This window comes from Aspergillus homomorphus (genome assembly GCF_003184865.1).
Source record: "Aspergillus homomorphus CBS 101889 unplaced genomic scaffold BO97scaffold_27, whole genome shotgun sequence".
Taxonomy (NCBI): Eukaryota; Fungi; Ascomycota; class Eurotiomycetes; order Eurotiales; family Aspergillaceae; genus Aspergillus; species Aspergillus homomorphus.
The window spans coordinates 183,152-205,345 of NW_020291913.1; the positions used below are offsets into that span (position 1 = coordinate 183,152).

The 22,194-nt window shown below is 51.9% G+C and overlaps 7 protein-coding genes across 7 annotated transcripts; 6 read left to right on the top strand and 1 right to left on the bottom strand.

Annotated features, from left to right (window-relative positions):
* BO97DRAFT_117950 (RNA-DNA hybrid ribonuclease) lies at positions 1–1,239 on the top strand. Its single transcript, XM_025689956.1, has 2 exons — positions 1–295; positions 348–1,239. Exons 1-2 carry the CDS (start codon positions 91–93, stop codon positions 1,064–1,066), a joined length of 924 nt encoding a protein of 307 aa, XP_025549871.1. The 5' UTR covers positions 1–90; the 3' UTR covers positions 1,067–1,239.
* Positions 1,240–1,860: 621 nt separating this feature from the next.
* On the top strand, positions 1,861–4,118 carry BO97DRAFT_479067 (putative Na/H antiporter; the record flags this gene model as incomplete). Its single annotated transcript, XM_025700669.1, has 5 exons — positions 1,861–2,392; positions 2,451–3,124; positions 3,175–3,257; positions 3,305–3,713; positions 3,765–4,118. The coding sequence occupies exons 1-5, from the start codon at positions 2,275–2,277 to the stop codon at positions 4,116–4,118; spliced, it is 1,638 nt and encodes a 545-aa protein (XP_025549872.1). The 5' UTR covers positions 1,861–2,274.
* Positions 4,119–4,724: 606 nt separating this feature from the next.
* On the top strand, positions 4,725–6,993 carry BO97DRAFT_435838 (FAD/NAD(P)-binding domain-containing protein; the record flags this gene model as incomplete). Its single annotated transcript, XM_025697752.1, has 6 exons — positions 4,725–4,883; positions 4,945–5,279; positions 5,374–5,711; positions 5,879–6,353; positions 6,387–6,629; positions 6,909–6,993. 6 exons carry the CDS (start codon positions 4,725–4,727, stop codon positions 6,991–6,993), a joined length of 1,635 nt encoding a protein of 544 aa, XP_025549873.1.
* A 485-nt stretch (positions 6,994–7,478) lies between these two features.
* On the bottom strand, positions 7,479–10,705 carry BO97DRAFT_118002 (mRNA-binding ubiquitin-specific protease UBP3). Its single transcript, XM_025689957.1, has 5 exons — positions 10,046–10,705; positions 9,253–9,984; positions 9,094–9,200; positions 8,875–9,037; positions 7,479–8,817 (listed from the first exon to the last, which is right to left on the bottom strand). The coding sequence occupies exons 1-5, from the start codon at positions 10,562–10,564 to the stop codon at positions 7,780–7,782; spliced, it is 2,559 nt and encodes an 852-aa protein (XP_025549874.1). The 5' UTR covers positions 10,565–10,705; the 3' UTR covers positions 7,479–7,779.
* A 444-nt stretch (positions 10,706–11,149) lies between these two features.
* On the top strand, positions 11,150–13,716 carry BO97DRAFT_393622 (RING-type E3 ubiquitin transferase MAG2). The gene is made up of 2 exons (XM_025693937.1): positions 11,150–11,665; positions 11,734–13,716. Exons 1-2 carry the CDS (start codon positions 11,429–11,431, stop codon positions 13,594–13,596), a joined length of 2,100 nt encoding a protein of 699 aa, XP_025549875.1. The 5' UTR covers positions 11,150–11,428; the 3' UTR covers positions 13,597–13,716.
* Positions 13,717–14,365: 649 nt separating this feature from the next.
* erg4 (c-24(28) sterol reductase) lies at positions 14,366–18,265 on the top strand (the record flags this gene model as incomplete). Its single annotated transcript, XM_025697753.1, has 10 exons — positions 14,366–14,403; positions 14,569–15,603; positions 15,657–15,988; positions 16,044–16,265; positions 17,044–17,065; positions 17,132–17,268; positions 17,388–17,539; positions 17,623–17,874; positions 17,946–18,057; positions 18,111–18,265. The coding sequence occupies 10 exons, from the start codon at positions 14,366–14,368 to the stop codon at positions 18,263–18,265; spliced, it is 2,457 nt and encodes an 818-aa protein (XP_025549876.1).
* Positions 18,266–20,344: 2,079 nt separating this feature from the next.
* On the top strand, positions 20,345–21,582 carry BO97DRAFT_435841 (chitin synthase export chaperone; the record flags this gene model as incomplete). The annotated part of the gene is made up of 7 exons (XM_025697754.1): positions 20,345–20,374; positions 20,437–20,472; positions 20,540–20,636; positions 20,690–20,777; positions 20,831–20,924; positions 20,979–21,312; positions 21,365–21,582. The coding sequence occupies 7 exons, from the start codon at positions 20,345–20,347 to the stop codon at positions 21,580–21,582; spliced, it is 897 nt and encodes a 298-aa protein (XP_025549877.1).
* Positions 21,583–22,194: the final 612 nt, after the last annotated feature.

The following is a 22,194-nucleotide window of genomic DNA, read 5'->3' on the forward strand; positions in this document are numbered from 1 at the left end:
CATTTTGACCTTCTACCCGCCTCGAGATTTGTGCTATTTCTCATACCAACCTTTCCCTACTCCACTCTGCCGAACGCCGGCCTTGACACCATGAACCATACTACCTCCTCTCCTACCTCCGTGCTTGCGACAACCGCCTCCTCCCAGACAAAACCTTCCGCAGCCACCACAGGAACCAAACGCAAGCGCAATGCTGTAGGGAAATACTATGCGGTGAAAGCGGGCTATCAGCCGGGAGTCTACTACAGCTGGACCGATTGCTTGACCCAGGTGACCGGGTACAAGGGGGCCGTTTGTAAGTGGTGAATGACCTCGGTAGTGCATTCTCTGGCTGACGACAATCCTAGTTCAGGCTTTTTCTTCTTTTGACGACGCCAAAGCCTTTCTCACGGGGGCCACCGTTGGCGCCGGGCGCGGCGGGACTCCCTCAAGTTCAGATCCTCCAAGATATTATGGTGTGCAGCGTGGCAGAGTACCCGGGGTTTATACAGACTGGTCAAAAGCGCAGGAACAAATTAAAGGTTTCACCAAGCCGCGATATAAGAAATTTGCGACCAGAGAGGAAGCCCAGGCATTCGTAAACGAAGAACAAGCAAACGGCGCCACTTTCGCGAAGGCCCCTAAACTAACAAGCGTGCCGGGTCTGGTGGACGATGCCCCGACGGACGAGCAAGGCGTGGCTTTTGAGCCCGGAACCGGACCTTTGCCGCCTGGGGCGACGGACGGATTTGACCCTAATGTGCTTCTAGACCCCACTACCGGTAAAGTGGTCTACAAGTCCCAGGAGCAGAAGGCTGCTATCAAATTGCAGTCCAGTGGGCCGCCGGGAATGCTGCGCATCTACACAGACGGCAGTTCCCTGAAGAATGGGAGAGCGCTGGCTTCGGCGGGCGTGGGCGTTTATTTCGGCCCTGGAGACTCAAGGTTAGTTGATCCATCAGCGAATCGCCGTGCCTTGTACGAGCTCTCAACGGACGATATTGTTTCACTGACACTTCTTCACTTAGCAGGAATGTTTCCGAACCTTTACAGGGAAGCCGTCAAACAAACCAGCGAGCGGAATTGACCGCGATTCTTCGAGCTCTTGAGATCGCTCCCCGACATCGGGATGTGACCATCTTCACAGACAGCCAGTATGCTATCAAGTGCGTGACAGTCTGGTATCTCAAATGGCGACAAAATAATTGGATGACGGTCGGCAACAAACCCGTGGACAACAAAGACCTGGTTGAGTCTATCTTATCTAAGATTGAGGAACGAAACGAGCTGAATGTCAAGACGTTATTTGAATGGGTCAAAGGTCACAGTTCGCATCCGGGCAACGAAGCTGCTGACCGCCTGGCCGTGAACGGCGCCCAACGGGGAGTGGCAGAGAAGGCTGCGGCGCTGGCAGCGGCCAAGGATATTCCGGATGATTTGTTTGACGATGATAATGATGATGACGAGGACGAGGACGATTTCTAATGGAGCGTCTCTTCAGCCGAATCCTTGTTGGGATGGATGCATGAATAATCTTCCAAACTTGCCTGCTGTCGTGTTACTTGATTGCGATCCATCGAGTGACCGACTCCGTTTGCCTTCACTGTGTATTAAAGTTCATTTTACACTGACAGAGTACCCCTGGAGGGAGAGATACCAATGGACTATACGGGATGCTTAGCTGCCCAAATGTTTATATCGTTGGCCTGCCCCGTATCGAGATGGAGAACTAGACGTACAGGAGTGGATCTGAGGGCGGTTAAATTTAGACCCAAAGCGGGATGAAGTCAACCAAAGTTACCAAGCCTGAACCAACCTTGGTTTAAGCGCTCTTGGCTGGAAATTACCGAATCTTCCTCCCACTCCCACTACCGATTGTCTCTCGCGTGGTTGTTGTCTACTACTACTACCTACATCAGCATATTCCTGTAGAACACCTCTCGTTGCTTGGGTTTCTTCCTTCTGCATCCCACCGCTCTCAATTGCTTTGTGTCACCTCTCTTGACTCTTGACCTAAAATCTGGGTTATCGCGCACTGCTTGCTTCCCTACCAGTCGTCAAACTGGCTGCCGCAAAGTCTCCAATCTATCGGATGACCAACAGATACCACGCAGTTACGAGTACGAGTGGTCTTACTATGATTGAATAACACTTGCGTGTGATCTTGTGCAATATTAGACATATAGCGGAACGTTAAAGCCTGTTCCGCAGAGCTTCCTCCATCTCAATTCCTAGTAGAGATTCAGAACCCCTCTTCGACATTTGGGAGTCTCTCCTGGAGACAGTCCGACATCAATGCCTACTCTATCGTTGATCAATTTCAACATCGTCTGTGCGACGCTAGGAGGATTCATCTCCCTCTTTGGGTTGGTCTCCTACCTGTTCAAGGAGAGATTGTACCTGTCCGAAGCCTGTCCGTCATACCTGTTGAACAACAACTTAAGTGATGGATAATGACTAACTCTCCATAGTAATCTCTCTCCTCGCAGGAGTTGTCTTCTCCCCCCATGCAGCCAACTTCATCCGACCCGAGGAGTATGCCCTGGGGTCGGAGCAGAACCTCGAGGAAATCACCATGTACTTCACCCGGCTCGTACTGGGAGTCCAGCTCGTCCTGGCCGGAGTGCAGCTTCCCAAGCGGTATCTGCAGCTGGAATGGAGGAGTCTATCTCTCCTCCTGGGGCCAGGCATGGCGGCCATGTGGATGTGTAGCAGCCTTGTGATCTGGGCCATGGTGCCGGATTTCCCGTTCTTGCATGCGCTCATCGTGGGCGCCTGCATCACCCCAACGGATCCCGTGCTCTCTAACTCGATTGTCAAGGGCAAATTTGCCGACAAACATGTGCCCCGTGAGCTGCAGCGCATCATCGTCGCTGAGTCTGGGGCTAACGATGGGCTGGGGTACCCGTTTCTGTATTTTGGTCTCTACTTGCTCAAATATGTGGAGATGGGAGGGGAGGCGTACGGTGGCGGCGCAGGGAAGGCTATGGGGCTTTGGTTCTATGAGACCTGGGCCTATACCGTGTTGTTGAGTGTGGTCTACGGCATCACGGTCGGTTGGATCTCTCGCGAGCTGCTCCATTGGGCAGAGGAGCACCATTACGTGGATCGAGAGAGTTTCCTCGTTTTCGCCATCGCTCTTTCGGTAGGTTGGACGTTGCCTGCGTTGCGTGCATGTGCTGAGTTCAGTTGCAGTTGTTCATCGTGGGTACTTGTGGTCTCATTGGCACCGATGACTTACTTGCCTGCTTTGTGGCCGGGAATGTGTTCACACAAGAGTGAGACCCCCATTTCCTGGCGATTTACGTGGTACTGATTATTTCAGTGACTGGTTTCGGCTGGAAACCATGGACGACTCGTTGCAGCCGACAATCGATATGCTTCTCAACCTGGCGGTTTTCATGTGGTTCGGGGCTGTGTGCCCATGGTCCTCGTTCCTCCACAACAATGTCATCCCAATTTACCGGCTGATCTTCTTGGGGATCTTGATTCTGCTCCTCCGCCGCATGCCAATTGTATTCGCTATGCACAAGTATATCCATCAAATCGAGCACCTGTACCAAGCGGGATTTGTCGGATTCTTCGGGCCCATTGGCGTGGGAGCTATTTTCTACCTGTCGGTGTGTCGGGAATTTCTTCAAGGGATCACGGCCAATGGCGCTGTGCGTGAAGACGCGCAGAAAGTATCCGAGGCGGTCGATGTCATCGTGTGGTTTTTGGTCATCTGCAGCATCGTGAGTCCCGCATCTCCCCATCAGAGCTTGCCTTTGCTAATCAGCCTGCAGATCGTGCACGGTCTTTCAATCCCGCTGGCCAAAGCGGGGTATCATCTGCCGCGAACCATCTCGCAGGCCCTCAGCAGCAGCGCAACCCAAGAACAAGACCCTATCCCCATTGGGAACATCAGTTTTACCCACAGCACCGCAACGCGCAACTCGGAGATGTCGCAGAATCGCGGCCGGAAACGCGGCGCTGCTACCTCTGCCAGAGACCCGCCGCAGCAGACGGTCTTCCAGATCGGTCGCCCAGTGGTCCCAAATGTCTCTCCGCACGAACAGATCGGGGTTGGAGGTGCGGATGAACCCGCCCGGCCGGTGAATCTGGTTACTCAAGTTAATGAGGCTGAACATGCGGCTTGAGGTGAGAATCTGCAGGGGAACGACCGGATAGTAGGATGGAGGCGCGGAGACTGGCCAATGATGTGTTTTGTGGCTGGTCGATCAATGAGTGATACGAGGGGGTAGGGTTAGAGGCCGTGTAGGGAGGAATGTGGATAAAGTGTCATGACGCTGACGTGGAGTATAGTACGCGGAATGACAGGCATTGTATATACCTTTTTGTCAATACTGGCCCGTTTGATGGTGTGCAAGCTGTAGGTATAAAGCTAGGTGTGAATAAAAACTGAAGATGTGATAGCGCTCTGTTCCCTGGGCCGATCAAGTAACATTCACGACGATCGTGTCAGATCGGTGAAGCTTAAAATCAAATATTCTAATGCTCAGCTCCCCAATTAACTTTTGTGTCTTTGTTTCATAACACCCCTCCAATTCTTCTCTCACATCCTCGCCCTCTCGATTTCTTCGGCAACCAATTGCACACCAACTGAGAAGATGGAAGACTGCGATACTCCGATTACGATCGTGGGCGCCGGCCCCGTAGGCATGCTCCTGGCCTACCGCCTCAACCAACTCAACATTCCCCTCCTAATTGCCGATCAAAACACCCAGACCACCAAATGGCCCAAGATGGATCTAACAAATTGTCGTTCAATGGAGATTCTGCGCGTGATGGGCCTGGCCGACGACTATCGCGCCCAAGAAGGCAGCGTGCCCGCCTCCACGGATTTCGATTCCCAGTTCGTGACCCGAATCATTGGAGAAGAGAGTAAGTTGCTAGGAACCTGGGTGAGCTATACTTCCTAGCTACGATTATCCTCCTCTAGCCCCACTGACCAAAGCGTAACAGCACGTCCCCTGCGTCACCACCCAGCGCGAGTCCATCCGCCAAACCAACGACGGCACCCAAGCCGCTGAGCCCAGCCAGCGCTGCTCGCAGGTCATCTTCGAGGCGTGGATGCGCAAGCTGATCCTCAAGCAAGCCAGCGCGGGAAGTGCAATGCAGACTCGCTTCGGATGGAAGTACCTTCACCACTCTGAAGACGAGACCGGGGTGTGGGCTACCTTCCTCGATGCGGAGCAAGGCGTGCAGCATCGCGTGCGGAGTCGGTATCTCGTTGGGACGGATGGAGGAGGAAGTCGAGTGCGTGGTTCTGCGGGGATACGGATGTTGGGGGGCCCGATGTACGTTTCTTCTTTCCCCCCTCCTCTCTCGTAAACTACACTTCGTCCTCGCGCACCCTGCGCTGATCAGCTATGCTAACCAGGTGGGATGCAGGCCCATACGCTTCTACCTCGTGCACTTCCGCTCTCAGGAACTCGCGCGATCCTTCCCCTTCGGCCGATGCTGGCACATCTTCTCCACGAACGGTGGCTTCGTGCTCGACCAGGACGACAAGGATACCTTCACCGCGCATTTCCCGGTTCACCTACTCCCCGAGGGCGCAATCGACCCGAAGGAAGTGGTGTATCGAGCTCTCGGCGGCCCGGGTCCCGGTGAGAAGGCGGTGGTACAGATCGACGAGATCCTGGTGCATAGTGCCTGGACCCCGAACTTCAGTATCACAGAAAACTATATTAGTGCTGGCGGGCGCGTCGTGCTTGCGGGTGATGCGGGTGAGTCTGTGCTTGACTGTTTCTCTTCCTTTCCTGGGGCTACGCCGGATCTATATCCGGCGGGATGGTATATGAGGTTCGAATCTATGCTTACGACCTACCCACCTACCCCCCTTTGTGGTACCATGTTATATGTGATTACTACATGATCACTAACTCAGGAACAGCCCATCGAACACCCCCGCACGGCGGATACGGTCTGAATAGCGGCCTAGCCGACGCCTTCGACCTCGCCTGGCGTCTCGCCGCTCTCACCCAGTCCCCGACTCCCTACGGCGGGCCGCTGCTCCTGCAATCGTACACCCTCGATCGTCGCCCGTGCATGATCCGTGCTCTGTCGCGCTCGCACCGCCATCTCGTCGAACATCTCAAGCTTGCCGCTATGTTTCCCCGTCCTGTTGGGTTGCTGGAGCGTCAGGATACGGAGGCTGTGGCGCTGCGGACGAAGATCCGCGAGTTCCTGGAAATGTCGGGCCCGGAGACGCTGGATCGCGGTGTGGAGATGGACTTGAGATATTATTCTTTTGGCGTCTGGGGCGATGAGGATATCTATAATGATGAAGGGCCGTGGGAAGCGGAGAGATATGTGCCTTCGACCAGGCCGGGACGTAGAGTTCCTCATGTTTTCCTGCAGGGCTCGAAGTCAAATGGGAACGACATGCAGAGGGAGGGTAGGAGTATCTATGATGAGTTTGGGCCTGCGTGGAGTCTTGTTCATTTCGTGGAAGATTCCGGACACTCCGGGGCCAAGGACAAGAGTGCTCCTGCTGTCACGGCTGAGACATTCGTCGCTGTTGCGGCCAAGTTTGGAATGCCACTCAAGCTGGTGAAACTGGTCAATGAGACACATGCACATCGCGTCTGGGGCAGGAGTCTGGTGCTGGTGAGGCCGGATACGCATGCTGCTTGGCGTGGGAAGTGGAGACTGGAGACGGGCTTGGATGGCGAGGCTCTGGGGACGGAACAGGTCAAGGAAATCCTGCGCGTTGTCGCTGGTCATGAACGCTACAAAGGGTATCAACCTGATCAGGGCCTAGTGAAAGAAGAGGAGAGCTTTTTGAGGCTGTTGGAAGTATTCAAACCTGAGGATGAGAGCGTACATTCGGCGGTGACTATTTCTGAGGATAAACAGACGCTAGCAGGGGAAGTTCCTGTCTGATTGTACCAATATTTACAAACATCAACTTCGAATCTTAGTGTACTGCTACAAGAAATTTGTCTGTCTTTAACGCATTTATTGTTATCGCTTTTGATCGTAACTCCAATCCGTCCCTCCTTTTAAAACGACCTCTCCTTCCCACCTCGCATACACCATACATACCACACATCATTAGTAGAGAAAGTCCTAATAAACGTCTTGATCGCAACAGATATCCCCCACATGCAACCCATCATGATCATCCAAGCCAGCCAACCCCACCCCTTCCCTCTATCAAGACCTTCTTGATAGACAAAGTCTATAAATGAAATTCATGCAGTCGTTAATAATCCCGTCCACGCCACATCAAAAAAAACCCATCTGCATCAGCGAGCAAACCAAAGGGCTATGCGAGGAAACTGGGGTATATATCAGAGCGACATCCCACCGGACTGCACCGCAAAAGCAAGAGATCGTGAAGGAGGTGGATCAACTACAGCAAAGGAGCGAAATGTATCGAGAGGAACACAAGTCAAAGAAAACATAACACGGTGCAATAAAAGTAAATTGATAAGCCCGCCGTAAGCAGCGACATAAGGAAAAGAGAATAGCAAGCAGATCAAGTCTCGTCTGGCAAATCGTCCGGTCGCAAGGAAAGTGCCCAACAGTCCTGGCTGACTTCGCTGTACGAGAGTTGTGAGAGTGTTATCACGGACTCGTAGTCAATGGTCAGTTGAAGGTCTGCTGCCTGCCAACCGAGCCTTGAGATGGTCGTGTCATTGGTGGCCGAATTTCAGTCCTTGAGGGTTGCCCTCTCGTGAGGCAATAGATAATGATAATCCCGGAATGTCAGTAGGTGGGGAAGTCGTTGTTTGGCCGGTGTTGAATGTCTTGATTCTCTCTTATTTGGCCGAACAACACTTATAAAATCTAAGCGATGCGTTGGTAGAATAGCAGGTATGCCACCTTGTTGTCGCGTGCATTATAGCGTCCAGCAGATGGCCGTGCTTTATTAGCTGCTGCCGATGCTCCGTTGACACCGGACTTCTTGCCTGGAGTGCCATTAACCTGGCTCCAACCTCTCTCGTTATCAGATTGATCGTCTTGGTCAATATGATCGAAAATATTGGCATTGGAGCTGTCGCGTTTGTGCTGTTCCATAGCGGCAGCCAGGACCTTGGGATCCTCCTCGCCGCCGGCTTCTGCGACATCTTCGCTGCGTACGCGACGAATGATGGTATCATCGAGACGAATCCACTCACGCCCATCTTGTCGACGGACGTCAACGGTGTAGTGCCCGCCACTGGCATTCTTGCCGTGGTGATATATGACACCAACAAGTCGGTATTGAGGCAGTCCACCCTGCGCCATCATAACATTGCGCTTGTTAGGTGGGAACACCTCCCGCGGGATCTCCAAGTCAAGGGGGTATCCAATGCGCTTCCAGATCTTTTGAGTACCGTTGGTCACACTGTCGTACTGGAACCGCTTAAGGTGAAGTATAAGAACCGGGGGCAGATTCTCAATGAAGACCTGCTTAGTGGCTGTGACATTTGGACCACGTGCAGAGTTGAAATCTCCCTGAATGCTTTCCGGCTTCGTTAAGCCCCTGAGAGCGTCAACGATGTTGTTGATCTCAGGCGACCCAATGTCAAGCTGCAGCGGCTGGTAAGGTTCTAGAGTAACGGAAGTCTTGTTGCCAGGGACTCTAAATTCCGATCGAATCTTTCCACCAAAAATCTTCGTGATTGGAGATTCCTGAGCAACGTCGCCAGACGAGCGTGTAACCGCTGCCTTCTGCTTGTGACCGACTTCCAACCAACCTTCAGATTCTTCCGTTGCATTGTCTGCATCGGTGTTCGGTGCCGTGCCAGTAGAAGATGCTTCCTTAGCAGCACGGCTGCATTCCTCGTGCATCTCTTCCAACAGGAAACCCAAGAATTCCTGTGCATCTTGCTGATGACCGCGCTAAACCCATGCATTAGTGTTTGTTTCCTTGCCCTTTGGAGGGTGACGACGGCTTACTCTCATGTCACGGAATCGTGGCAATTGCCGTATCACGTGGTAAACAAACTCCGGGATGAAAGCGTCACCATACTGTTCAAGCTCATTGGCTTTCAACCTAAGTCGTAGCTGATCCTCGTTGTCGGCAGCATCGATGACACGGTATTCTCTCATGAACATGATCCTAACACAAAGTTAGCCGGGTTGTGTTGCAATAACAGCAGAATTGTTTTTACTGACAAAGCATCAATCATGGGATAGTCACTGGTAAAACTGTGCGAAGCTCTTCGCCCAACAAGGTCTAGAAATTGGTAGAAAGGAACACAGAAGACCAGGATTTGCAGAACCTGTTGCTCGGTCAGTCATAGAGCTTAAAATGCAGATGGGAAGTGAAAATACCGAGTTCATGTAGCACATGTTGCCAGTGTTCACGAGGCCTCTAGGCTCCAGGAAGCCAATCTTGTCGCTGAACTGAGAAACATCTTCTCCTAAACTCACTAGAACATCACCGAGCATCTCACTCTTGGGCTTGACAACACCATTAGCCACAGCGGGAGAAGATCCAGATGCGCCGACTGCTTTAGCCAATGACTTGGATTTGACCAGGTCTGCCCAAGATTTGGGAGCTGTAGGAGCGGACTGGGTTTGTTTTACAGGTTCCTGGGCTTTTTCACTGGTGTGCTCTGGTTCCTCAATCACTTCGGCAGTACCGCTAACACTAGTAGTCTTCGGCGTCTCGGAAGAACGAGAGATCTCGTCGTTGAAACCTTGGCGAGGAGTTCCTGGGGCCGGAACGACAGGAACGACCGGAACGACCGGAGCAGTGGACTTAGATCCCTTTGCTTGAGGTTGAGAGCGACCAGAAAGGTTTTGAGTGACTGAGGACGGGGTTGTGGGCTGCGTAGAATTCGCGACAGACGGGGCAACAGATAAAGTCGGTGTCTGCGGTTCCGAGGCTGTTGGCACATTTTCCACACTCTCTTCCCGTTGTGCCGGATTCTGTTCAAGCCGGTGGACGTCCTTTACTGGAAATTCGACGGAGGCCGATGAGGATTGGAAAGCACGGCCTTTGCGGCGCCTGCGAGGAGCTCTAACCGGAAAAGGCGATTCTGGAACCGAAAGCCATGGGAGCTAGTAGAAATCTTTTGTTAGTTGGAGTGGTGACGGGTGACGGGTGACTCAAAATACATACCGGTGGGGAGAACGGCTCTCTGGGGGCAGATTCAGTCTGAACAGGAGCCGGAGCCGGCGGTGAAGGCACTATAGGACTGGCCAGGGTTTGTACCGGGATCACCGCGGGTGATTGCGCCTGGGTTGCGATAGGGACAGGCGCCATGCCGACGGTGGGGGACATAGTGGGTTGCAGGGGAGTTGAAGTTCTCGGCTGCATTGGAAGCGTGGGAGGATGGATGTGCGCTGGCGCCATGATCGGCTGGGAGGGTGGGTAGGTCGCGACATACATTGGGGGGTATGGGTGATGCTGGTATGGGCGGGGGGGCATCTGCATGGGGGGATAAGGGTACCAGTGAGAATATTGTTGGGGCGTGTATGCGGCCGGAGGAGGATGGCCATTCATATGGGGGTGGAAGCCCATGTACGCAGGCGGAGATCGCATGTTCGGAGGACCTGCGGTGTAGGGAATATCTTGTTGTCTGCGGGGGGTGGGCATGGGTGGCTGCCCATGGGGCATAGCGGGCAGATGATGGTTCATCTTGTCCAGGCAGTCGGAGGGTGTCGCCTTGACGATTTAACCACGCGTTGCCTCAATGGGAGCCATACGAGATCACAAATGAAAGACCGGACTGATGATGGGGGGTTTGCACCCGTCTAAGCAGCCATTCTAAACCTTCAGAGCTAAGTCTGAAAGCTAAGACCTGGGGTTTGTAAGGAGGATCTTGGCGTTGGCAATTCCTGGAGCGTCTTAAAGGGATCAGCGCGGTGACGAGATGAGGCTGCGCAAGAGCTCGGAGAGGGTACGGTGAGCCAGAGACGAGTCATAGAAGGCACATACCTTGGAGGATAACAATGTTGACAGATGAGAGAATTAAATATAACACCTTGAGATTAGAGAGGAGGTGAGGGATTGGTGAATGGAAGACACCGAAGGAGGGGGGGGGGAGAAGCCAAAGGAGAGAGAGTAGCAGCGGAGGGGGCAGTGAGCGGGTTTGGCTGGAGCTGAGATGAGATGATGTTTTTTTGGCGGTCGGCACGTGCCTGAGGCTCCAGTGGCCGCCAAGACATGACATACTCGCCCCTCCCCTCCCCTCTCTTCTTCCCTTCCCATCTCTTGATGCGCGTTTTCTCTATCTGATTCGACAGGGGAAGCCTCAGGTTCCTGGTGCTTCTCCCTCTCCTTTGCGCTACCCCTCCGGGGTTTTCGTGATAGTTTTTTCAGTCTTATGGTCTTATCTTTAATCTGTTCAATACATCCCAATCAGTTTGACGGAGTGGCTGTATATTCTATCTCGGAGTCTATCCTCACGCCCTTAGACTGTTCATGCGCTGCCGTCGTCTGCTTCCCCAACCATAGGAAGGTAGTCAATCTCAGGCCTTCCTCTGTTCATTGCAGTGAATAATGTCGTCCAATCCTGGCCAGATCCCCCCATCCAAAGCGGTGAACGCCCCGAATCAGCCAGCCCCCGCGACATACCATTCATCTGAGAACAGCGCGCAACGACGCGCCGGAGGTTCCGGTAGTTTTGGAGCCGGTCTGACCTCGAGGGCTCCGAGCTCCCCGAGAAATAATCAGGCAAGAAGGACTCAGCGACAGAGACGCCCAAGGGTTTTGGATGATGACGATTACAGTGAATTGGTATGTCCTCCATGGCAGTGTTGTGTTTGCCTGAGTTCGGGTGAACTAACCAGCGTTGTTATCTTCAGGCCATCATGAAGTCTTCAACCAGTCGCAAAGGGCAGACGTCCATCACTCATTTAATGAATTTCTCTCTTCCGCCGCGCCCTCAGTATCAGCCCCCGCCCCGCAATGCCCGCCGTTATACCTCATGGGGCCCAGGCTCCGGCTATCATGCGATGGATAAAGCCCGCTACGTTCATGCAAATTACCGTTTCATCGTGAATCCAACGCAGAATTATCACACCCAAGCGGCTAATGCCGACGTTCATCTGGACTGGGATTCGGTTCTCCAAGTCCTGGTGTCTGCGCAGACTCAGTCTGCCAGTTGCCCTATCTGTCTCTCCACCCCGGTCGCCCCGCGAATGGCCCGATGTGGCCATATCTTCTGCCTTCCATGCCTTATCCGCTACATGCATTCAACTGATGAAGAGCATCCGGTCCCTGAGAAAAAGCCACGCTGGAAAAAGTGCCCAATCTGCTGGGATTCAATTTACATCTCCGAAGCTCGCCCTGTGCGTTGGTTTCGCGGGCAAGAGGGTGATCTCCCTTTCGAAGGCAGCGATATTGTTTTGAGGTTAGTCAAGAGGGTTCCAGGCAGTACCCTGGCGCTGCCTCGAGACGGAGCCGAAGGCATTGCTCCGGGCGAGGATATCCCGTGGTACCATGTCGCTGAGGTCGCCGACTATGCACGGATTATGAAGGGAGGGGAGGACTATATGAAGGACCAGTATGATGCAGAGATCTCGGAATTGCGTGCGCAAGAGATTGAAGACGAACTCATGTTCGGAGACGATTCGACATGGAGCAAAAAAGCAATTGCCGCTATCAATGAGGCGAAATCTAAATTGGATGGCATCGGGAATCCTCCCGAGAACGTCGAGCGACAGCCCGTGAAGCTGAAATCGGAAGTTGAACCTGTTATATCCACAATGCAATATGCCGCACAGCCATGGGAAGGCTTATCTGCAGAGACTTTCCCGTCTGAAGGCGAAGGCCTCGACGGGGTCTCCGAGCATAAAGGTGCATCCAACAACCTGGAGCGTGCGACTGAGGCATTAGATCAGCTCGGCCTGAACTCGACTGGCTCGAAGAACAAAAAGAGAGACCCTGGTGCCGGCCGCGGCCCTGAGCACCCATTTTACTTCTATCAAGCTTTGCCTCATTTTTACCTCTCTCCCCTAGACATTCGCATTCTCAAGGCAGCCTTTGGGGATTATCCTTCATTCCCGGCCACGATCTTGCCACGGGTTGAACGAATATCCACCGGCCACATTGTTGACGATGAACTTCGAAAGAGGGTCAAATATCTCGGGCATCTGCCATATGGATGCGAAGTGAATTTCCTAGAATGTGACTGGCGTGATGTTGTCCAACCAGAAATTCTTCAGGAGTTCAAGGCCGAAACAGACAGGCGGAGAAAGCGCAACCGAGACAAAGAGGCTCGGGAAGAAAAGGATCGCATTCGTGCTGAACGGGAAGAAAATGAGAAAGGCTGGGCCACTGCATACCGGAAGAGACTTAGTATCGGTAGCAGCAGTGATCCTCCCTTTTCTGATCGTGATTTTCAGCCATTGGCGAGCGGTCCTTCGGGCCTTGAGATGTCTCCTCCTGAGGGCGAATCGGAGTTGCCCTCAACAAGCCCGCCCAGCTCTCGTACAGTATGGGGCACGGCAGCGGTGGCACCTCTTTCACAACCTTCCAACTCTCAGGCAGCTGCTTCCGATGGTTGGCTTCGAGGTTGGGAGGAAGAGCTTTGGGCCCAACAAGAACGAGAGGTTATTGCTCAATCAGCTGCTGAAGGGCCCAATGCATCCGCCCCCTCGGGCGGGAAGAAGAAGAAGAATAAGAAGATAACACTCATGTCGACGAACATTCAGAGAGGTGCTTGATTGTTCAGACTTTGTGGATAAATACTTAGAATCTGGGAGTAAAGGGACATAGGGACATGGGCCGGGAGTCACGAGGCAGGCAAGATTCACACGTAGAGGTTATCTGTATTAAAGCTATGTATGATGAATGATAAATATATATTTGACTTGTTCACTGCCGGTATGAAGTACACCTGTGACTACTGGCTGTGCTTGGAGAATTGATTTAGTGGAACACGTGCCGATGGATGCCAGACCAATGGCTCTTCGCAAGTTGGTTAGTGTGCGTCTTTAGCCAGGTGTTCAGATCCTTTCCCCTGCAGATCCCACTAAACCCTGAAAGCAACAACACCTAGCTAATGAAAAACTTGCTGACCATTGCCAATGGGAAGTGAGGAGATACATGCGCCTATGATGAGAGAACAGATACGGCCATAGGACATAACCTCACAAGAATCGTCTGCTGAACACATCCAGGAAGGCATAGCATAGAAGAAGTATGAGTTGTAGCGAAAGGGCACTCTAACTAATTAGTAGGAGTGGTTCGGGCAGTGCCAGCACGGGTAAGGAAGGAAAACCCACTCCTTCACTCTCTTAGCGTTCCCTCAACTTTAGTACCGTAGGTTGTAGACTACTTCTTGTTCAACCGCCCCATCATTCTCTCTTTTCCTTCTCTTTCCCCTCCACCTTTTCTTTGTACTAGTCCCGTGGGGTACTATATTCCAATTCTCATTCATTATTTTACCGGAAACACTTTCTTGTCTTCAATTGATTGCATGGTTCGCGCACCATGACCGTCACTCGTTCCCAAACGGGGAAGACCCCCAAGTAAGTGGTTTGTTTTGCGCAAGGGTGAAAATCTCCCAACAAGGAATCCGACTACCTCCGAGGAAATGGCCTCTAATCCCTCTATTTCTCCCCAACAATTCCTCTGCGACTTGCGCGCGCAACAGACTTCGGTCACTTTGAGCTCACAACTGGATCAATGGCTAGGAAAATGGAGCGTCCAGGCTTCATCGAGACCCCCGGTCGCCGAGTCACCCGCAGCAGCGTCGCACCATCTGACGACACTTCCGATTCAGCAGCAGATGCTCAGGGACAAGCCAAGTTGGCATCTCGAAAGCGTTCTTCCGCCAAGGTCAAGATCGAGGACCTCTCGGATGAGGAGACAAAGCCAGTCGCGACTAATGGACACGCCGCCACTTCGAATGGCAAGAAGCCACGCATCATAGACGGCTGGGAAGAGGGCAAGGACCCCAAGGTCGACCACAGCGGACATTTCGAGTTTGGAGGGTCTTTGGGCGTGTTGTGCATGATGATTGGATTTCCGATGTTGATGGAATACATGTGGCTCGGTGCCACCTATTACGATGGTAAACCGCCCCTTCCTGAGCAAGGACAGAGCTTCTCTGAATTCCTCGCGCATCTGGTCAACCTGCTGTACGAGGGTGCTTTCCCGTCCTTGAAGGCATGGACGATATATTGGGTTTTCTTCATCTTCGAGGGAGCTTGCTACGTGCTTCTCCCAGGTATCACCGTCATGGGACGACCTCTGCCACACCTTGATGGAAAGCAGCTCCCCTACTACTGCTCGGCCGTCTGGTCTTTTTACACGACGATCGCCATGGCTCTGGGACTTCACTTCACTGGAATCTTCAAGCTATACACCATCATCGACGAGTTTGGACCTCTCATGAACGTGGCCATTCTTTCCGGCTTCATTGTCTCTTTCGTCGCATACTTCTCAGCATTGGCCCGAGGCGCACAGCACCGTATGACCGGCTATCCTATTTACGACTTCTTCATGGGCGCCGAACTCAACCCTAGAATGTTTGGTATTTTGGACTTCAAGATGTTCTTCGAGGTTCGCCTACCATGGTACATTCTTCTATTTGTCACTATGGGTGCAGCTGCAAGACAATATGAAATCTACGGCTATGTATCTGGAGAGGTGGGGTTCCTTCTTATGGCCCATTACCTCTACGCCAACGCCTGCTCCAAGGGCGAGGAGTGCATTGTCTCTACATGGTGAGTGTTTATTTCAGGTTGCTTTTCAACATTTCGAGCTAACAAGACATCAGGGATATGTACTATGAGAAATGGGGTTTCATGCTGATCTTCTGGAACCTTGCCGGTGTGCCTTTGAGCTACTGCCACTGCACTATCTACCTTGCCAATCACGATCCCGCGACCTATCGCTGGAATCGGCCTTTCCTGGTGTTCCTTTATGTCGCGTACCTCTTCGTGTATTGGGTTTGGGACACGACCAACAGCCAGAAGAACCGCTATCGCCAGCAAGAGCGTGGTACTCTGGTGTTTCGCAAAACCTTCCCTCAGCTCCCTTGGCAGACATTGAAGAACCCCAAGACCATCACAGCTGAGGATGGTTCGAAGATCCTTGTGGACGGTTGGTGTAAGTCTTTCGCCCAGACCCGAACTCAACTGCAACAGTTGCTGACCTATACCAGACGGAAAAGCGCGCAAGATCCACTACACATGCGACCTTTACTTTGCATTGAACTGGGGCTTGATCACTGGCTTCAACAGCCCCTTTCCATGGTTCTACCCTCTCTTCTTTGCATGCATGATCAGTCACCGCGCACTACGTGATATCCAACGTTGTCGGAACAAGTATGGCGAGGCGTGGAGGGAATATGAGAGACAGGTTCCCTACCTGTTCATTCCTGTGAGTTTGCGGTTCAAATTCTCTCTATCGTACTTCAACTGACTCGCTATTAGTACGTCTTATAAACGACTTCATGCGCTGGCGAATTTCCTCGGCACATTAATCTATTTTTCAGAATAGCCACCTGTGCCGATGGCAAGCTTTCACCAATTCGACTTGGCTCTTATGAGCTCTATCAATACACTCTTGTAATCATTATCTCTCTGCCTTCTTGTGGATGAGTCGCTCACAGTCAACAACTGCTATTGAGTGTGACAAATCATATCTGTGGAGACTCACCAGCATAGGCTCTATCATTCCGGCATGCTTTATCTCTTCTTCCGTGAAAATCATACAATTCATGTACATTATTAGATTCTCTTCTTGGCCGCTTCCGCTTTTGGCATTTCACGATCATCTATGTGGCTTATGGCCTGCTCTGGGCTATTTGCCTGCCTTCATTTCACTATACCATTGTACGTTTTAGTGCATTTTGAATCCAATTTTACCTGATACGGCATGGTCCCAACGCCTATGAGTACCCGTAGCGAACTGAGTGACCTGATGAGTACTGTCTGTACCCCGGTCAATCACATGACTACCCCCTCCAGGCTTATCGGTCGGCAATCAGTCCGGAGCTGCAACCCCGCCGAATTATTTATCCAGCTGCAGGGGTCTTGCTCGAATTCGAATTGAACCACAAGTCAATTGCGATTCTCTCCATCTCGAACGCTCACCAGCATTGTAACGAACACCCACCATGTTGATCCAAGAATCTTACCACGATGTGCCTACCACGGCAGATGGCAATGGAACCATGCGTATGTTATGTCATAGAGTTCACGCAGCCAGGTTTATATCCGGCCCTGCCTCATTAAAATAAGCCTACAGGCAAATTGAATTCTCGATATCTGGGTTACTGATGCTAACATATATCCTGTCAGGCATCTATGTCTACCACCCCACCATTCCCGGCTACCCCAAAGCGCGATTCCCGGGTGTGGTAGTATTCAGTGAGATCTACCAAGGTATAGATTCCACCCGTAACAGACACAAAGCTACTCGGAGCATTGGGTCCTGGCGTTGAGCCACTGGGCTACCAAGCCTGAGCTCAGTTGACCGGACTGACATGATACTTCCAAACCAGTCACCGGGCCAGTCGCGCGCTTCGCCCGCCAGATCGCCGGCCAGGGCTACATTTGCGCCGCCCCTTCCAGCTACCACGAATTCACCGGCCCGGAAGCCCTTGAGTACAACGCAGAGGATACTGATAAGGGGAATGAGTGGAAGATCAGCAAGGTAAAAGACTTTAATCTTGGCACTACCACGAAGTCACAATGACGGGTGGAAGATATATGCATGCTAATCTGCGACTTCGATAGAAAATCGCGGCCTACGATGAGGACGCCTCCCTCTGCGTGGACTACCTCCTGTCCCTGAATACTTGCAATGGACGCGTGGGCGCCACGGGCATGTGTCTAGGCGGACACCTGGCGTATCGGTGTGCGTTGGATAGCCGGGTGAAGGCGGCGGTGTGCTACTTTGCGACGGATATCCATAGCCATACGCTTGGGAAGGGAAAGAATGATGACAGTTTGGCGCGGGCGGGAGATATTAAAGGGGAGTTGGCCATGGTGGGTGCTTGAAATTCTAGGAAGGGGATGGAGAGGAGGATCACGAGAGTGGCGACTGACATTGAATGCAGATTTTCGGCAAGAATGATAATCATGTTCCTCCGGAGGGACGGGATTTGATTCGCAAGACGCTTCATGAGAAGGGCGTGTTGTTTAGCTTTTATGAGGTGGCCTGGGCGCAGCGTGAGTTTTCCCTTCCCCCCTCTCTTCATGGTGTTGTTGGCTGATGTGGACAGATGCCTTCATCCGTGACGAGCTCAGTAAGGGACGGTATGACCCTGCTATTACTAAGGTGTGCTTTGAGATGTTGCTCGAGCTGTTTGGACGCACTCTCAAGCTGGACCTGGGAGAGCATGACGGAAAGGAATTGGAGATTGAGGATGTTTGTTAGCTGTCGTGGTTATTGTCCGAGGAGTTGTGCTGTAGACAACAGAGATATAAAAACCTGGATTAGTACTCTTACGATTAAGCTACTACTAAACAGCGCCCCAATGGGTTGTTGCGCAGTGCTGCCTTGTACTTCATATACTAATCGCCTTGGAAACGGGGTTTTCCATCTGTCTGTACTCTGGACAGGTCATCAATTCCAACTTCGCTACCGTTTATTATCAAGCAAGGTCTGGCAACGTCTAGTGGTGTCAATGCAAGGGAGCGCAGGAGCCCGGGGAAAGCGAGCAGTTTACGGTCGGCCTATGGGAGACAGCCCCGAACGACCACGAGTTCGTACCGTCGCTGTGGGTTGTCCGGCTCTGAGGATGCATGAACAAATGTATGCGATTAGCGAGAGATGCATGGTTGGGTTTCGATCATCTAAGACAAGACAAAAAAGAAGCAATGAGCAAGTTGGAGCTCGGATAGTTTCGCCGATCGTCATGTCATGATCGTCTCTCCCCATTATTATTACTGACTTCCTGACTATTACCGAGAAGATTGTGGCTGGGGCGGATGGCGGTGAAATCATTGAGACGTGCCACTACTTCTAGCGAATTGCTGCCTGTCAACGCTAACCTCGGGCCCTGCCAGGAATCTGGCCGGCGTCATCATTCTTCATGAGGGGAAAGCTGAAGACCAAAATAGAAGTGGGATTGGGGAGCCGTGGATATCGCCTTTCGTCATCCACGGTCAGCTCAGGGCGACACTCTCTTTTGCTTTCTTCCCACTTTTGATATAGACCAAGTAAAAGATCACCTGATCATTCTTCATTGATGTCAAACCACATGGGAACTACTTAGAAAGAGAGAGGCGAAGAACGGACAGGATCTGATCTCACCTGGTGTCTGGACCTTCAGCGGCAGAAAGCAATTTCCGTGGGGAACAGACAGCAGCACCACAGCAGCACCAGGTGAGGGAGACCACAACAAAAAATGAGTCTCCTCGGTCCTGGTTCCTGAATCTGCTGCAGGGTTTTCTGTCTTCTTGTTGGCTGACCCTCATTTTAGCCCATTTACTTGCCTCCCCCCAAACGGCCGACTACTGGACTGCCTATCATTGACCATTATCACGCTTTAGCTCCAGGCTAAACCCAGAAATCCGTCGTAGTAGTCAAGTCTAGTCTAGTCTCTCGTCTTCCATGTTCTTTTCCCTGGTTCATTCATTATTATTGACTGATTGACTAACTGATCTGAAGTGATTGATTGATCACTATCACTAACTAACTAAACACCACCACCTGCTCCTCCTCCTCCTCCTCCTCCTCCTCCTCTTCTTGCGGCCTTACCTTCTTTCTTGTCTTGTCTTGTCTTTCTCCTTCTCTCTCCCTGTTTATCCCCTCCCCCTCCTCTTGCTCCTTAGCCGCCCTATTCTCCCTCCGAATACTGGCAACAATCTCCTTCTCTCTCCCTCGTCAGCATCGCCAGCCTCTCCAACCTTACCTCCCCCCCCAAAAACACCTTCCAGTCCTTCGATTCTGATCCGTCACTCTTCCATACTTCCGCCCCCCACGTCTTAATCCACGTCTTAACCAGCACCGGTGTTTGACATATACACGGACAGTCTGATACTCTCCATCGCTCTTTTATTCGTCGCCCCCAAATTGTTTCTGATTCTTCACGTCTTTCGCTCCATCTCTGCCGCCTCTCTCTTCGACCCGGTCTCCGTCCGAGCTGCACGACTAATTGCCAACCCAACGTGTCCGCCCTCCCGTGTCTGATCCGGCGACTACCTAATTTGACTCGCCTCTCTCCAACTCTCTGCCTTTGGGCCGCATCTTGTGTTTTTTGGTTTGCAATATCATCAAGCGGGACGATCCATCGATCGACAGCTCTCTCATAATCCTAATATTGACTCTTCCCATTTCCTGAACTGTGATCTGCGGCGGAGCTACCGTGACCTGGCGTGGGTCTAGGCAAAGCCAAGTTATTCAGTCACCATTACTACCACCATTATCATTATTTCTGTCGACACCACCGCCGCATACTCGCCGCGCTTACCGACTTGACTTCTGTCGCATTCTGCTAAGCCCATTCTAATCATGGGCTCGACACAATTTGGCAATTTCAACGTGGGTTCGCAATTGAGCCGCAATTGGAGCTTGAACTGACCGTGGTCGATCTGCACGTGTAGGACTTTTGTCGGGATTCCACCCTTCCAGTCTGCAACGTATGTATTCCTTCTCCTGAAAGTCTCACTTCGAGCTCGGAATCTCGCTAACCATTGCCGTCTCCAGCTCTTTGTCTCAAACAATCAACCCCCAAACAAAGCTTATGGCGGATGCGTGCTCAAGGGCATCGAGCTCAGCGGAGATCGATATCTTAGCAATCTGGGTATGTCTATGATAATTGAAAGGGAAGGTGAATCATGGACTAATTGACAATAGGCTCAATTCTGCTGGCATTTATTTCCATCCTGACCGCACTCTTCCTGCTATTGAGGTCAGACCGCAAACGAGCTGCCGTCGGAAGAAGGTATGCAACAAGTGATTGAGCTATCGGGGCTGGGTGGGAGCTAATGGGAGCAGAGAAATGCAAATCTTCTTGTTCGGCTTCATCATCATCGAGATCTGCGAGATATTTTCAGTGGGTGGATTCCCTCTAAACGGCGCGGTCCGAAAGGTTAGTTTGCCCGACTCGTGCGCGACGCTCGGTGTCTCACTATGCTTTGTCTAGGGTTTCTCAGCGGTTCATATCGCTGCCATCGCTGCGACATGCTGGATCCTTCTATTGAATGCTTTGGTGGGCTTCCAATTTCTTGACGATGGCACCCCCGCTTCCATTGGCTTGATCATCGCCTCCGGCCTTGTCCTCTTCATCGGCACGGGATACATTGCCTTGGATACGGCTTTTGACTGGACGGGCGAATTCGCAACTACCTCAGCAAACCACTACCGCAACATCGCCCTTTATGTGCTGTACCAGCTCTTCCCGCTCGTCTGTCTCGTCTTGTTCTATGTATTCGAGGTTATCCTGGTGGTGCGAATTCTTGGCGAGTTCCGGCCATTGAGTATGCTCCTCTTCTCTTGTTGGTATAGTTGATGGTTCTAACTTGGCTGCAGTCTACCTGACAGCCGCTGCACTCTTATTCGCCATTGGCCAGATCTTCGAATACGTGATTAGCGTTCACCTGTGCGAAGCATCCAGCGGGAAAATCAATGGTGCGCTCTTCGAGACTCTGTTCACGTTACTGGCAGTAGTCACCGTCTGGTTCTTCTGGAGCAGCATTACGGAGGATGACTGGCCTATGCCAATGTCAACCCCCGGAGGCTATCATTAAATGAACCGAAAACTTTTCAGGACATGACCATCGCCCCATGTCTTCGCGATTATTCCCCTCAGCTTGTTTCCATGCGTCTTCTCTACGATCCTTGCACATATAGTGCCTCAATACCCATTTGGATTTTGTTTTCGATCCTCGCGTCGCATCTGCTGCTGCATCCCGCGTTGGAGGTTCATATGCCTACCATGTTTTGTGTGATACCTATCTCACCTTATGTTTGACGATGTTCTGCTAATGTGCCTCGGTGTGGCTTATGTCGTGACGATGACTTGCCGCGGCGAGTGAGCCCGAAGGATCACCGTCGATATATTTACTGCCTTCCTGTTTTTGTTTCTTCCACCTTGCGTTAGATACCTATTTGAATTGTAATTAGTCGATTTGATGTTCGATAATATATCTACAGGAATGACCAGTCGCATGGTCCTATTATTAGACAGCGCCTGTTCATTGGCTGACGTCTATGTCATCAGCATCTCTGAGGACTTCAGTTTCTGACCGTGTTTCCCAGGGGGCGCCCGTGTCCCAGGTTACTCTTCGTATGACAAGGGTGCCGATTCTGGAAACGATGCACATACACCAAACTTCCCATCTCACAAGGCGTCCCTGTCA

What these genes read in the sequence shown, in the direction of transcription:
- BO97DRAFT_117950 (XM_025689956.1), top strand. Translation starts at nt 91, where the DNA reads ATGAACCATACTACCTCCTCTCCTACCTCCGTGCTTGCGACAACCGCC. An exon ending in CGGGTACAAGGGGGCCGTTT is followed by an intron (nt 296 to 347) that starts GTAAGTGGTGAA and finishes CGACAATCCTAG; the next exon opens with TTCAGGCTTTTTCTTCTTTT.
- BO97DRAFT_118002 (XM_025689957.1), bottom strand. Translation starts at nt 10,564, where the DNA reads ATGAACCATCATCTGCCCGCTATGCCCCATGGGCAGCCACCCATGCCC. An exon ending in TATCCCATGATTGATGCTTT is followed by an intron (nt 9,038 to 9,093) that starts GTCAGTAAAAAC and finishes ACTTTGTGTTAG; the next exon opens with GATCATGTTCATGAGAGAAT. An exon ending in CACGATTCCGTGACATGAGA is followed by an intron (nt 8,818 to 8,874) that starts GTAAGCCGTCGT and finishes GCATGGGTTTAG; the next exon opens with CGCGGTCATCAGCAAGATGC.
- BO97DRAFT_393622 (XM_025693937.1), top strand. Translation starts at nt 11,429, where the DNA reads ATGTCGTCCAATCCTGGCCAGATCCCCCCATCCAAAGCGGTGAACGCC. An exon ending in ATGACGATTACAGTGAATTG is followed by an intron (nt 11,666 to 11,733) that starts GTATGTCCTCCA and finishes TGTTATCTTCAG; the next exon opens with GCCATCATGAAGTCTTCAAC.